Source organism: Coregonus lavaretus (genome assembly GCF_964263955.1).
Source record: "Coregonus lavaretus genome assembly, chromosome: 17".
NCBI classification, from domain to species: domain Eukaryota; kingdom Metazoa; phylum Chordata; class Actinopteri; order Salmoniformes; family Salmonidae; genus Coregonus; species Coregonus lavaretus.
In genome coordinates, this window is record NC_140004.1 from 42112668 (window position 1) to 42126594 (window position 13927).

Genomic DNA, 13927 nt, shown 5'->3' on the forward strand with positions numbered 1-13927 from the left:
GGAGCTGGACTTGGCACCGGTGGAGCGGACTGCTCTGGCTCCGGAGTGGAGCCGCTGACTGGAGCTGGATCAGGCACCGGTGGAGCAGACTGTTCTGGCTCCGGAGTGGAGCCGCTGACCGGAGCTGGACTGGACCCCGGTGGAGCGGACTGCTCTGGCTCCGGAGTGGCGCAGCTGACCGGAGCTGGATCAGTCACCGGTGGAGCGGACTGCTCTGGCTCCGGAGTGGAGCCGCTGACTGGAGCTGGATCAGGCACCAGTGGAGCGGACTGCTCTGGCTCCGGAGTGGAGCCGCTGACCGGAGCTGGACTGGACCCCGGTGGAGCGGACTGCTCTGGCTCCGGAGTGGCGCAGCTGACCGGAGCTGGATCAGTCACCGGTGGAGCGGACTGCTCTGGCTCCGGAGTGGAGCCGCTGACCGGAGCTGGACTGGACCCCGGTGGAGCGGACTGCTCTGGCTCCGGAGTGGCGCAGGTGACCGGAGCTGGATCAGTCACCGGTGGAGCGGACTGCTCTGGCTCCGGAGTGGAGCAGCTGACCGGAGCTGGATCAGGCACCGGTGGAGCGGACTGCTCTGGCTCCAGAGTGGAACAGCTGACCGGCACTGGATCAGGCACCGGTGGAGCGGACTGCTCTGGCTCCGGAGTGGAGCAGCTGATCGGTGCCGGACCAGGCACCGGTGGAACGGGCACGGGCCGTGCCGGACTGGACAAACGCACCACTGGCTTGGTGCGAGGAGCAGGAACAGGCCGGGCCGGACTGGCGACGCGCACCACTGGCTTGGTGCGAGGAGCAGGAACAGGCCGGGCCGGGCTGGCGACGCGCACCACTGGCTTGGTGCGAGGAGCAGGAACAGGCCAGGCTGGGCTGGTGACGCGCACCACTGGCTTGGTGCGAGGAGCAGGAACAGGCCGGGCCGGGCTGGCGACGCGCACCACTGGCTTGGTGCGAGAAGCAGGAACAGGCCGGGCTGGCGACGCGCACCACTGGCTTGGTGCGAGGAGCAGGAACAGGCCGGGCCGGGCTGTGGAGGCGGACTGGAGGTCTAGAGCGGAGAGCTGCCACACAACCCGTCCTGGCTGGCTGCCCACTTTCGCACTACACGTGCGGGGTGCTGGCACAGGACGCACTGGGCTGTGCACGCGCACTGGCGATACAGTTAGTAGAACTGGCGCAGGATATGCGGGACCGAGGAGGCGTACTGGAGACCAGGAGCGTTGAGCCGGCACACCCCGTCCTGGCTGGATGCCCATCTTCGCACGGCACGTGCGTGGTGCAAGCACAGGACGTACAGGACTGTGCCGGCGTACTGGCGACACAGTACGTACCTCTTCGCGTGAGTACGAGGAGATGGCTCTGCTCTAACCCTAGGCTCCGCCAACCAACCCGTGTGCCCCCCCCAAAATGTTATTGGGGCTGCTTCTCGGGCTTCCTCATCGACCGGCCTCCTCCGTGTTGCCGTTGCTCCTCTCCTGCCTGGGCATCTAACTTAGCCCATGGTCCTTTCCCCGCAAATATCTCCTCCCATGACCACAAATTGGCCACCTGTGACATGGCCATCCGCTCCGCCTGGACACGCTGCTTGGTCCTCGTTTGGTGGGACCTTCTGTCACGTTCGTTGAAGGCCGGGTCAGACCAAGGCGCAGCGTGATATACATACATGTTTATTAAACCAAATAAACACCCAACAAAACAATAAACGAAACGAAACGTGAAGTCCAAGGTAGAACACACAACATACCTCACACGGTGCCAATAGGCTGCCTAAGTATGGTCCCCAATCAGAGACAACGAGCGACAGCCGCCTCTGATTGGGAACCACACCGGCCAACATAGAAATACACATACTAGATAATAAACATAGAAAACGCACAACAAAGAATATACACACCCTGACTCAACATTTAAGCGTCCCCTGAGTCAGGGCGTGACACCACCACCCAAAGGACATCCAGCCAACTTGGCACAACTGTGGGAAGCATTGGAGTCAACATGGGCCAGCATCCCTATGGAATGCATCCCTATTGAACCTTGTAGATTCCATGTTCCGACGAATTGAGGCTGTTCTGAGGGGAAAATGGGGGCGGGGGGGGGGGTCCTAATGTTTGGTATACTCGGTGTATACCCACATACTTACAAATACCTTCACATGGTGATGTTTCTATTAGTTAAAAACACAAACAGTTAGAACTGTGTGATTTGAATGCCCTGATTTCTATCCGTAAATTATTCCTTTCAGTTGGGCCTTTGTATCTGAAAGGTCTTACTCCAACCTCATGATGTTCACATATTTTGCAGATACAAGCAACTCTCCAAGATGATTTTAACACTTTACAAAAATGGTTTCTAGCAAATAATTTGGTTTTAAATCAAACAAAGTCCTATATCATGCTGTTTGGTACACAACAAAGAATAAACTCCACAGCTGGCAATTTCTAAATTCATGCAATTGATGGAACAAAGATTCTGAATGATCTTTTGGAAAGCATATTGATTATATTAGAAAAACAATTAACTATAAGCTTGGGTTACTATACAGATCTAAGAATTGTTTTACTGTATCCATTAGAAAGACCTTAGAAACCCAACTGCTGCTTCCTATCCTAGACTATGGCGACATCATCTATGAAAACACAACCAAGACCTTACTTTGCAAATTAGATAATTTATAACAATCTTTGCAGATTCATTTTTGGATGCCATTATTGCACAATGTATGAATCACTAAATTGTCTGTCACTCCCAAACAGAAGACAACTGCATTGGTACCAATTGCTTTTTAAATGTATCAACTTAAATGTCCCTGTATATATTAAAGGTCCCAAACAGTTATGCTGATTCCCATGTAAAACAGCCTTTTGATTGACTAAAATATCACCCAGAATATTTGTTGGGGATAGAAGTGCTCAAAATGTGAGAGAAAGTAGTCAATGAAAGAATCAATATTTAAATTTTTACATCGTCTTAAATTAATTAATTTGGGTGGAGCTTTAGGTATGTTAATGTTCCAAACACTGCAGGTGATGGAATGATCACTGAAAGTTGGCTTCTGTATTCACTTGCAATTGTGCACGTGTGCGCGCGCACACACACACACACACACACACACACGCACGCACGCACGCACGCACGCACGCACGCACGCACGCACGCACACACACACACACACACACACACACACACACACACACACACACACACTCTTCCAAGTGGTTCTGCTTTGGTTTGGCTTGATGTAGTGCTCTTGTGGCGGCAGGTAGCCTAGATGTTAGAGCGTTGGTCCAGTAACCGAAAGTTCACTGGTTCAAATACCCAGGCCGAACAAGTAAAACATATTAAAACATATTTTGATTTTACTCCAGGGGCGCCCTACTACTACGGCTGACCCTGTAAAACAACACATTTCACTGCACCTATCCGGTGTATGTGAAAATAAAACATCTATATTTCTATTTTATTTTTACCCTTGGTGGTCTGTGCTGGATCCTGGCGCGGGCCACTTTCTGCTTGTTGACTATGTTCATCAGCTTAACAGCGTCGGCCCCCTTCACATAAACCACCGGCCTCTTCAGAGGGTCCTCCGCTAACTTGTTCAGCTGCAGGAGAGGAGAAGACACACACACATTAGGACATGTTTACAGGACAACACATACACACATTAGGACATGTTTACAGGACAACACATACACACATTAGGACATGTATACAGGACAACACATACACACATTAGGACATGTACAGTGGGGAAAGAAAGTATTTAGTCAGCCACCAATTGTGCAAGTTCTCCCACTTAAAATTCTGAGAGAGGCCTGTAATTTTCATCACAGGTACACGTCAACTATGACAGACAAAATGAGGAAAAAAAATCCAAAAAAAGAAAATCACATTGTAGGATTTTTAATGAATTTATTTGCAAATTATGGTGGAAAATAAGTATTTGGTCAATAACAAAAGTTTCTCAATACTTTGTTATATACCCTTTGTTGGCAATGACACAGGTCAAACATTTTCTGTAAGTCTTCACAAGGTTTTCACACACTGTTGCTGGTATTTAGGCCCATTCCTCCATGCAGATCTCCTCTAGAGCAGTGATGTTTTGGGGCTGTCGCTGGGCAACACAGACTTTCAACTCCCTCCAAAGATTTTCTATGGGGTTGAGATCTGGAGACTGGCTAGGCCACTCCAGGACCTTGAAATGCTTCTTACGAAGCCACTCCTTCGTTGCCCGGGTGGTGTGTTTGGGATCATTGTCATGCTGAAAGACCCAGCCACGTTTCATCTTCAATGCCCTTGCTGATGGAAGGACGTTTTCACTCAAAATCTCACAATACATGGCCCCATTCATTCTTTCCTTTACACGGATCAGTCGTCCTGGTCCCTTTGCAGAATAACAGCCCCAAAGCATGATGTTTCCACCCCCATGCTTCACAGTAGGTATGGTGTTCTTTGGATGCAACTCAGCATTCTTTGTCCTCCAAACACGACGAGTTGAGTTTTTACCAAAAAGTTCTATTTTGGTTTCATCTGACCATATGACATTCTCCCAATCCTCTTCTGGATCATCCAAATGCACTCTAGCAAACTTCAGATGGGCCTGGACATGTACTGGCTTAAGCAGGGGGACACGTCTGGCACTGCAGGATTTGAGTCCCTGGTGGCGTAGTGTGTTACTGATGGTAGGCTTTGTTACTTTGGTCCCAGCTCTCTGCAGGTAATTCACTAGGTCCCCCCGTGTGGTTCTGGGATTTTTGCTCACCGTTCTTGTGATCATTTTGACCCCACGGGGTGAGATCTTGCGTGGAGCCCCAGATCGAGGGAGATTATCAGTGATCTTGTATGTCTTCCATTTCCTAATAATTGCTCCCACAGTTGATTTCTTCAAACCAAGCTGCTTACCTATTGCAGATTCAGTCTTCCCAGCCTGGTGCAGGTCTACAATTTTGTTTCTGGTGTCCTTTGACAGCTCTTTGGTCTTGGCCATAGTGGAGTTTGGAGTGTGACTGTTTGAGGTTGTGGACAGGTGTCTTTTATACTGATAACAAGTTCAAACAGGTGCCATTAATACAGGTAACGAGTGGAGGACAGAGGAGCCTCTTAAAGAAGAAGTTACAGGTCTGTGAGAGCCAGAAATCTTGCTTGTTTGTAGGTGACCAAATACTTATTTTCCACCATAATTTGCAAATAAATTCATAAAAAATCCTACAATGTGATTTTCTGGATTTTTTTAAATCAGTTTGTCTGTCATAGTTGACGTGTACCTATGATGAAAATTACAGGCCTCTCTCATCTTTTTAAGTGGGAGAACTTGCACAATTGGTGGCTGACTAAATACTTTTTTTCCCCACTGTATACAGGACAACACATACACACATTAGGACATGTATACAGGACAACACATACACACATTAGGACATGTATACAGGACAACACATACACACATTAGGACATGTATACAGGACAACACATACACACATTAGGACATGTATACGGGACAACACATACACACATTAGGACATGTATACAGGACAACACATACACACATTAGGACATGTATACAGGACAACACATACACACATTAGGACATGTATACGGGACAACACATACACACATTAGGACATGTATACAGGACAACACATACACACATTATGACATGTATACAGGACAACACATACACACATTAGGACATGTATACAGGACAACACATACACACATTAGGACATGTATACAGGACAACACATACACACATTTGGACATGTATACAGGACAACACATACACACATTAGGACATGTATACAGGAAAACACATACACACATTAGGACATGTATACAGGACAACAGATACACACATTAGGACATGTATACAGGACAACACATACACACATTAGGACATGTATACAGGACAACACATACACACATTAGGATAGGAGAACACACACACACACACAAGGCCTGCTTCCAAATCTGGCCCGCACCATATCAACCTTCACGTCAACGATGAATAACAACTGTATGCTTATCATCATCAACACAGTCTCTCATTTAATCTCCTGTAGGATGGAGAGAGAGACGTGGAAAATGTGGTCATCCTCTGCAGCGGGATGGAGGGAGAAATGGAGGAGGGAGGGAGGGAGGGAGGGAGGGAGCGAGGGAGGGTGGGAGGGAGGGAGGGCAGGAAAGAAGTCAATGAATTGTATGTTCTGTATCTGGCCGTATTGGACACAGACTGCCTCCTCCACTTCTCTCTCTCTAGTCTGCCGTCCGTGGGCCTATGCAACTGAGTCCTGGACTTCCTGACGGGCCGTCCCCAGTTGCTGAAGGTAGACAACATGACCTCCTCCACACTAAATCTCAACACGGGGCCCCACAAGGGTGTGTCCTCAGTCCCCTCCTGTACTCCCTGTATACCCACGACTGCATGGGCTCACGTAGTCCCAACTCCATCATCAAGTTCGCTGACGACACGACACTAGTAGGCCTGATCACCAACAACGACGCTACAGGGAGGAGGTAGGCACTCTGATGGTGTGGTGCCAGGTAAACAACCTCTCCCTCAACGTCAGCAAAACAAAGGAGATGATTGTGGACTTCAGGAGGAAGTCATCTTCATCAATGGGGCCGCCGTGGAGACGTTCAAAAACGTCAAGTTCCTCTGCGTACACATCTCAGAGAAGCTGAAATGGTCTAACCACATGGACACCGTAGTGAAGAATGCACAACAGCGACTCTTCAACCTCAGGAGGCTGAAGAAATTTGGCCTGTCCCCGAGGGCCTTCACAGTGTTCTACAGGAGCACCATCGAGAGCATATTGTCAGGCTGCATCACAGCCTGGTACGGCAACTCCACCGCCGCTGACAGCAAGTCTCTACAGAGGGTGGTTCACTCAGCCTAACGAACCATTGGGTGCACACTGCCTGCCCTCCAGGACAGGCCAGGAAGATCATCAAAGACCTCAGCCACCCGAGCCACGGCCTGTTCTCCCCCCGCCCCCCCACAACAGACATTTACCCTGCCCTCACCCCCAATTGTTACAGTTGTATATATTATTATTTATATTATTGTTTCATTCACTTCTCTTTTTGACCTGCAGTGTTGGAGCTCAGAGTTTAAGAATTTCACTGTACCCTGCAATTACATCTGTGCTTGTGACTAATAAACTCATCTAGTCAGTTTATTTTTCAGCCTCCGTCCCTCCCTGCCCTCCGTACTCTCTCTAGTCTCTCTAGTGGGACTCCTCCATTGGACTGAGGCCCTCTGTAGTCTGCTCCCTCCCTGCCCTCCGTACTCTCTCTAGTCTCTCTAGTGGGACTCCTCCATTGGACTGAGGCCCTCTGTAGTCTGCTCCCTCCCTGCCCTCCGTACTCTCTCTAGTCTCTCTAGTGGGACTCCTCCATTGGACTGAGGCCCTCTGTAGTCTGCTCCCTCCCTGCCCCAGTCTGTCATTTAGAAAGCCCAGGGGAAATACCAGAGATATTCACTTTTCTATTTCTTCCCCTGTCGTCATGTTTCCAAGTGAAATATGCTCTCTCTGATTAAAGTATAGCGTACGGCAATTTAACATCTCTACCTCGGCTTCTGTTATTTTTTCCCCTGCAAGAGAGTCAATATAGACCAGGCTCTCAAAGGGCTAACACTGCTAGCATTGATGTCAATTTAATAATACAGTTATGCTGTACGTAAAGTATATACACTAGATACCTCGCGATAAATTAAAGTATACTGTTGCTACCTCAGTTCAACCAAGGTACATGAACTAAAGAACAAACTGAACGTGTATAGAAGAGATATTCTCATCCACTCTTGATGTCAAATGGAACTTCAATAAAGTGCTTCTCCATTATCAAAAACCAACACGTTTAACTCAGCATTAAAGCCTTTTGATTATAAAAGCCATAAAGTTAGTAGATAGATCATGTAAACAGGGAGACAAAGAGGTCAAAAACATTAACTTCATAACCCTCCCTCTCTCCTAATTTCACCAGTAGGACATTAAACTCTCTCTAACTCCTCCCTACCCCTCGGCCTTGTCTGTACTGATTGGGCAGCTGCAATTGGAAACCCTCTTGGGGGAATTTGACCTCGAGGGCCACGATGCCTTTCATGTGGTCCCCTCACAAGCCTTTTATCTCTGTGAGTCTCTGCTACACAGAGAAACCTGCATGTCCGGGCCTGGTGCTGTGGGCCTGGCTGAATACCACAGGAGAATTCTTCACTCTCTCTGACAAAGCTGCTACTACCTCTGCATTCCAGGCAGGAAGAGCTCTCTCTCTCTCTCTCTCTCTCTCTCTCTCTCTCTCTCTCTCTCTCTCTCTCTCTCTCTCTCTCTCTCTCTCTCTCTCTCTCTCTCTCCTCTCTCTCTCTCTCTCTCTCTCTCTCTCTCTCTCTCTCCTCTCTCTCTCTCTCTCTCTCTCTCTCTCTCTCTCTCTCTCTCTCTCTCTCTCTCTCTCTCAGTAGTGCACTACATAGGGAATAGAGTGCTATTTTGGGATGGGTCCTTAGACTCAAAGCCCCTAACGGTTGAATGAACCTGCTTCATCCACATTGGTTTGAACAGAAAGAACTGAAGAAAGAAAGAAAGAAAGAAAGGCTATTGTTGGGTAAACACACAAGCTTCTTGTCATAGCAGGGCATGTCTCAGTCAGTTCACAGTGGTTAGGAAATAAGGTCTTTCAAAAGAGAAGAATTTGGTGTTTGAATGGAGAGGAATCTGTTTTCAGCCTTAGCATGTTAACTTAGCTACTCTGTTTTCTTCATTGAATTCCAACAGAATGAGTGGAGACTTGGAATGTGAGTGCCCAATGGTATGGAAACCATGAGTGTGTGTGTGTCTGTGTCAAATAAAATAAAATGTTCTTTCATTCTTTGTAAACAACATGTGTGGACTAACAGTGAAATGCTTACTTACGGGCCCTTCCCAACAATGCAGAGAGAAAGAAAATAGAGAAATAATAGAAAAGTTAAACACGAAATAATAGATTCACAATGAGTAACGATAACTTGGCTATATACAAGGGGTACCAGTACCGAGTCAATATGCAGGGGTATGAGGTATTTGAGGTAGATATATACAGTACATATAACTAGGAATAAAGTGACAGATAGTAAACAGTAGCAGAAGCGTGTGTGATGAGTCAAAACAGTTAGTGCAAAAAGGGTCAAGGCAGATAGTTAAATAGTTAACGAATAGCTACCTAGACTAACTATTTAGCAGTCTTATGGCTTGGGGGTAGAAGCTGTTCAGGGTCCTGTTGCTTCCAGACTTGGTGCATCGGTACTGCTTGCCGTGCGGTAGCAGAGAGAACAGTCTATGACTTGGGTGGCTGGAGTCTTTGACAATTTTAAGGCCTTCCTCTGACACCACCTGGTATAGAGGTCCTGGATGGCACTACCCTTTGTAGCGCCTTGCAGTCGGATGCCAAGCAGTTGCCATACCAAGCAGTGATGCAACCAGTCAAGATGCTCTCAATGGTGCAGCTGTATAACTTTTTGAGGATCTGAGGGCCCATGACAAATATTTTCAGTCTCCTGAGGGGGAAAAGGCATTGTCGTGCCCTCTTCATGACTGTGTTGGTGTTTTTGGACCACGATAGAGCCTTGACAACTTGAAGCTCTCAACCCTCTGTTTCCTGTAGTCCACGATCAGCTCCTTTTTCTTGCTGATGTTGAGGGAGAGGTTGTTGTCCTGGCACCACACTGCCAGGTCTCTGACCTCCTCCCTATACGCTGTCTCATCATCGTCGGTGATCAGGCCTACCACCGTTGTGTCATCGGCAAACTTAATGATGGTGTTGGAGTCGTGCGCGGCCACGCAGTCGTGGGTGAACATGGAGTACAGGAGGGGACTAAGCACACACCTCTGAGGGGCCCCTGTGTTGAAGGTCAGCGTGGCAGATGTGTTGTTGCCTACCCTCACCAACTGGGGGCGGCCCGTCAAGAAGTCAAGGATCCAGTTGCAGAGGGAAGTGTTCAGTCCCAGGGTCCTTAGCTTAGTGATGAGCTTGGAGCTGAGCTGTAGTCAATGAACAGCACTCACATAAGTGTTCCTTTTGCCCAAGTGGGAAAGGGCAGTGTGGAGTGCAATAGAGATTGCGTCATCTGTGGATCTGTTGGGGCAGAATGCGAATTGGAGTGGGTCCAGGGTGTCTGGGATGATGGTGTTGATATGAGCCATGACCAGCCTTTCAAAGCATTTCATGGCTACAGATGTGAGTGCTACGGGGCGATAATCATTTAGACAGGTTACCTTGGCATTCTTGGGCACAGCACAGGGATTGAAAATGTCTGTGAAAACACTTGCCAGCTGATCAGTGCATGCTCTGAGTACGCATCCTGGTAATCAGTCTGGCCCTGCTGCGTTGTGAATGTTAACCTCTTTAAAGGTCTTACTCACATCGGCTACGGAGCGTGAGATCACACAGTCATCCGGAAAAGCAGGGGTAGGCTCGCGTCACTGGGCAGCTCACGCCTGGGTTTCCCTTTGTAATCCGTGATAGTTTGCAAGCCCTGCCACATTAGACAAGCATCAGAGCCGGTGTAGTAGGATTCGATCTAAGTCTTGTATTGATGCTTTGCGCACCAGCTGTTGGTTCGTCAAAGGGCGTAGCGGGATTTCTTATAATCGTCTGGGTTAGCGTCTCGCTCCTTGAAAGCGGCAGCTCTAGCCTTTAGCGCAGTGCGGATGTTGCCTGTAATCCATGGCTTCTGGTTGGGGTATGTACGTACGGTCACTGTGGGAACGACGTCATCGATGCACTTATTAATGAAGCCAGTGACTGATGTGGTAAACTCCTCAATGTTATCGATGAATCCCGGAACATATTCCAGTCTGTGCTAGAGAAACAGTCCTGTAGTTCCGCTTCATTGGACCACTTCCGTACTGAGCGCGTCACTGGTACTTCCTGTTTGAGTTTTTGCTTTTAAGCAGGAATCAGGAGGATAGAGTTATGGTCAGATTTGCGAAATGGAAGGTGAGGGAGCTTTGTATGCGTCTCTGTGTGTGGAGTAGAAATAGGTAAGACGGATTTTAGTTTTCCTGCATTAAAATCACCGGCCACTAGAAATGCCTCCTCTGGATGAGTATTTTCTTGTTTGCTCTACAGCTCATTGAGTGCGGTCTTAGTGCCAGCATCGATTTGTGATGATAAATACAAAGCTACAAAATAAATAGATGAAAACTTGCTTGGTAAATAGTATGGTCTCCTGCTTGTCATGAGGTGTTCTAAATCAGGTGAGCAGAACCTTGAGACTTCCTTAATATTAGAGATCGCGCACCAGTTGTTGTTAACAAAGAGACACATACCAGCACCCCCCTTGAGCTTCCCCGACGCTGCCGTTCTGTCCTGCCGATGCATAGAAAAACAGCTAGTTGTATATTATCCATGTCCTTCTTCAGCAAAGTTTCCTAGAACATAGGATATTACAGTTCTTCAGGATAGTCTGGAACGGAGCTCGCCCAGTTTGTTCTCCAGTGGTTGTTACTTTGCTTATAGAACACCGGGGTAGAGGCGGTTTATTTACTCTCCGCCGTGAGTTTCATCAGGGTGCCTGAACGTCAGCCTCTATATCTCCGTCTCTTTCTCTTCAGAGTGTCGGGGATTAGGGCCTTGTCCCGGGGTGAGCAGTATTTCCTGCGCCGCCGACCCTTGAAGTAGAAATCTTCATCCAAATCGAGGTTAGTAATCGCTGTTCTGAAGTCCAGAAGCTCTTTTCGGTCATAGGAAACGATGGCGGAAATATTGTGTAAAAAATATAGTTTAAGAACAGCGCAAAAACACACAAAATAGCAGAGTTGGTCAGGAGCCCGTAAAAACGGCCACTATACATTCCAGCACCATTCTTGAGTGGAAACATATAATGTGAGTGCCCAATGGGTGTATGGAAACATGGAAACCGTGTGTGTGCACGTGTGTGTGTGTGTGTGTGTGTGTGTGTGTGTGTGTGTGTGTGTGTGTGTGTGTGTGTGTGTGTACTGACCTGATCGATTGCATCAGGGTTTTCGGACACGTCAAAGATGACAGCCGTCGCCCCTCTCTGAACTGCTCGCTTCGCTCTGCAGGAAACACAGAGAGAAAAACAGCCATTAGAGAGACAGAGAGAACAACAGCCATTAAAGAGACACAGAGAGAACAACAGCCATTAAAGAGACACAGAGAGAACAACAGCCATTAAAGAGAGACAGAGAGAACAACAGCCATTAAAGAGAGACAGAGAATAACAGCCATTAAAGAGAGACAGAGAGAACAACAGCCATTAAAGAGAGACAGAGAGAACAACAGCCATTAAAGAGAGACAGAGAGAACAGACAAGCCATTAAAGAGAGACAAAGAGAACAACAGCCATTAAAGAGAGACAGAGAGAACAACAGCCATTAAAGAGACACAGAGAGAACAACAGCCATTAAAGAGAGACAGAGAGAACAACAGCCATTAAAGAGAGACAGAGAGAACAACAGCCATTAAAGAGAGACAGAGAGAACAGCCATTAAAGAGACACAGAGAGAACAACCATTAGAGACACTCTTAGGCTTAGTTTTGGGCTCAATGATGTTTTCCACTAATTGGTCTTTTGACCAATCACATCAGATCTTTTCACATCAGATCTTTTTCAGAGCTGATCTGATTGTTCAAAAGCCGAATTTGTGAAAAAAAGATCAGAATTGGGCTGCCAGTCTAAACGCAGCAAGAGAGAACAACAACCATTAGAGACACACAGAGACCAGTAGTTTGAACATATATCAACTTCAACTTAGTTCATTTGAAGCCAATCTTGAAACAAGAACTTTGCAGTAGCGAGGTAACGTCAACAAGGGTTAGTTTGTTTTAGTAAAGTTAAGGCTAACTCGGTGGTAAAGTAATACATTTAACCAGTTTGTTTTAAATGTATCCCCCAACACCTTGCTCTCACTCCCAGCCACCAGAGGGGGTTGTGTGACTTTGAATGGCATGACTGACAGCTAGGCCCAGTGGTAGAGAGAGGGAGAGAGACAGAGACAGAGACAGAGAGAGAGAGAGAGAGAGAGAGAGAGAGAGAGAGAGAGAGAGAGAGAGAGAGAGAGAGAGAGAGAGAGAGAGAGAGAGAGGAACAGAGAGAGAGGGAGGGAGACCCCCAGTCCATGGAGAGATCAACAACTCGATGATAACATTGGAAGGATGAGCAGAAGTGGTCTGTCAGATATGAATCTGTCCCTCAAGTATCTTTATACATGATGTCACTAGAGAAAGACCTGCGTCCCAAATGGCACCCTATTCCCTATAAAGTGCTCTACTTTTGATCAGGGCCCATAGGGGCCCCATAGGGCTCTGGTCAAAAGTAGTGAAGTATAAAGGGAATAAGGTGTCATTTGGGACGCAGGTCTTTCTCTAGTGACATCATGTATAAAAAGAGTTGAGGGACAGATTCATATCTGATTCATATTACACTTAATAGTATGATAGTGTTTTACTGTATATAGACTATACACCATATATCACATTAAAATGATTTCACATGATGACAAGTTCCATTAAAGTTGGTGACAGACAGTTATGAAAGCTGTATTTCAACGTCAGTGGTCTTAATTCTAATACCAACTGCCAAACATATTCTCAGAGATCCTTTAATATGAGGAGTAGATGGGGGAGTAGTGTAACTGTCTGCTACAGACGTAGTCTTTTGATGGTGTTTCTGCTTGAGGCAAGAGATAAGACAAACGTTTGAGTCGGCAGAACCCAGAATATCTCTTCACTCAATCCAAATTGGCTTCCCCTCAGTCAGGGTAAAAAAAAATACTTTATCTTAACTACTACTTTCCGCAACCAACCTTTCCACATCCATTCTGTCTGAGCCCGGTTGATTCATGGTGCCCCATTTAGCAGCGTTTTGAAGTCCCAACTAAAAGAGCAGTCAGGATCACATCCTGGTATTATCATGGAGCCCTGTTGGCTCCATGCC

General features: G+C 47.2%; 1 protein-coding gene across 1 annotated transcript in view; it reads right to left on the reverse strand.

Moving 5' to 3' along the window:
- Positions 1-13927, reverse strand: part of znrf3 (zinc and ring finger 3) — a 140572-nt gene that overhangs the window by 15719 nt on the left and 110926 nt on the right. The window contains exons 3-4 of the mRNA XM_084180610.1: positions 11972-12046; positions 3465-3596 (exon numbers count right to left, since the gene is read on the reverse strand). Coding sequence (XP_084036736.1) covers positions 3465-3596; positions 11972-12046 — 207 coding nt within the window. The remainder of the gene's footprint in view (positions 1-3464; positions 3597-11971; positions 12047-13927) is intronic.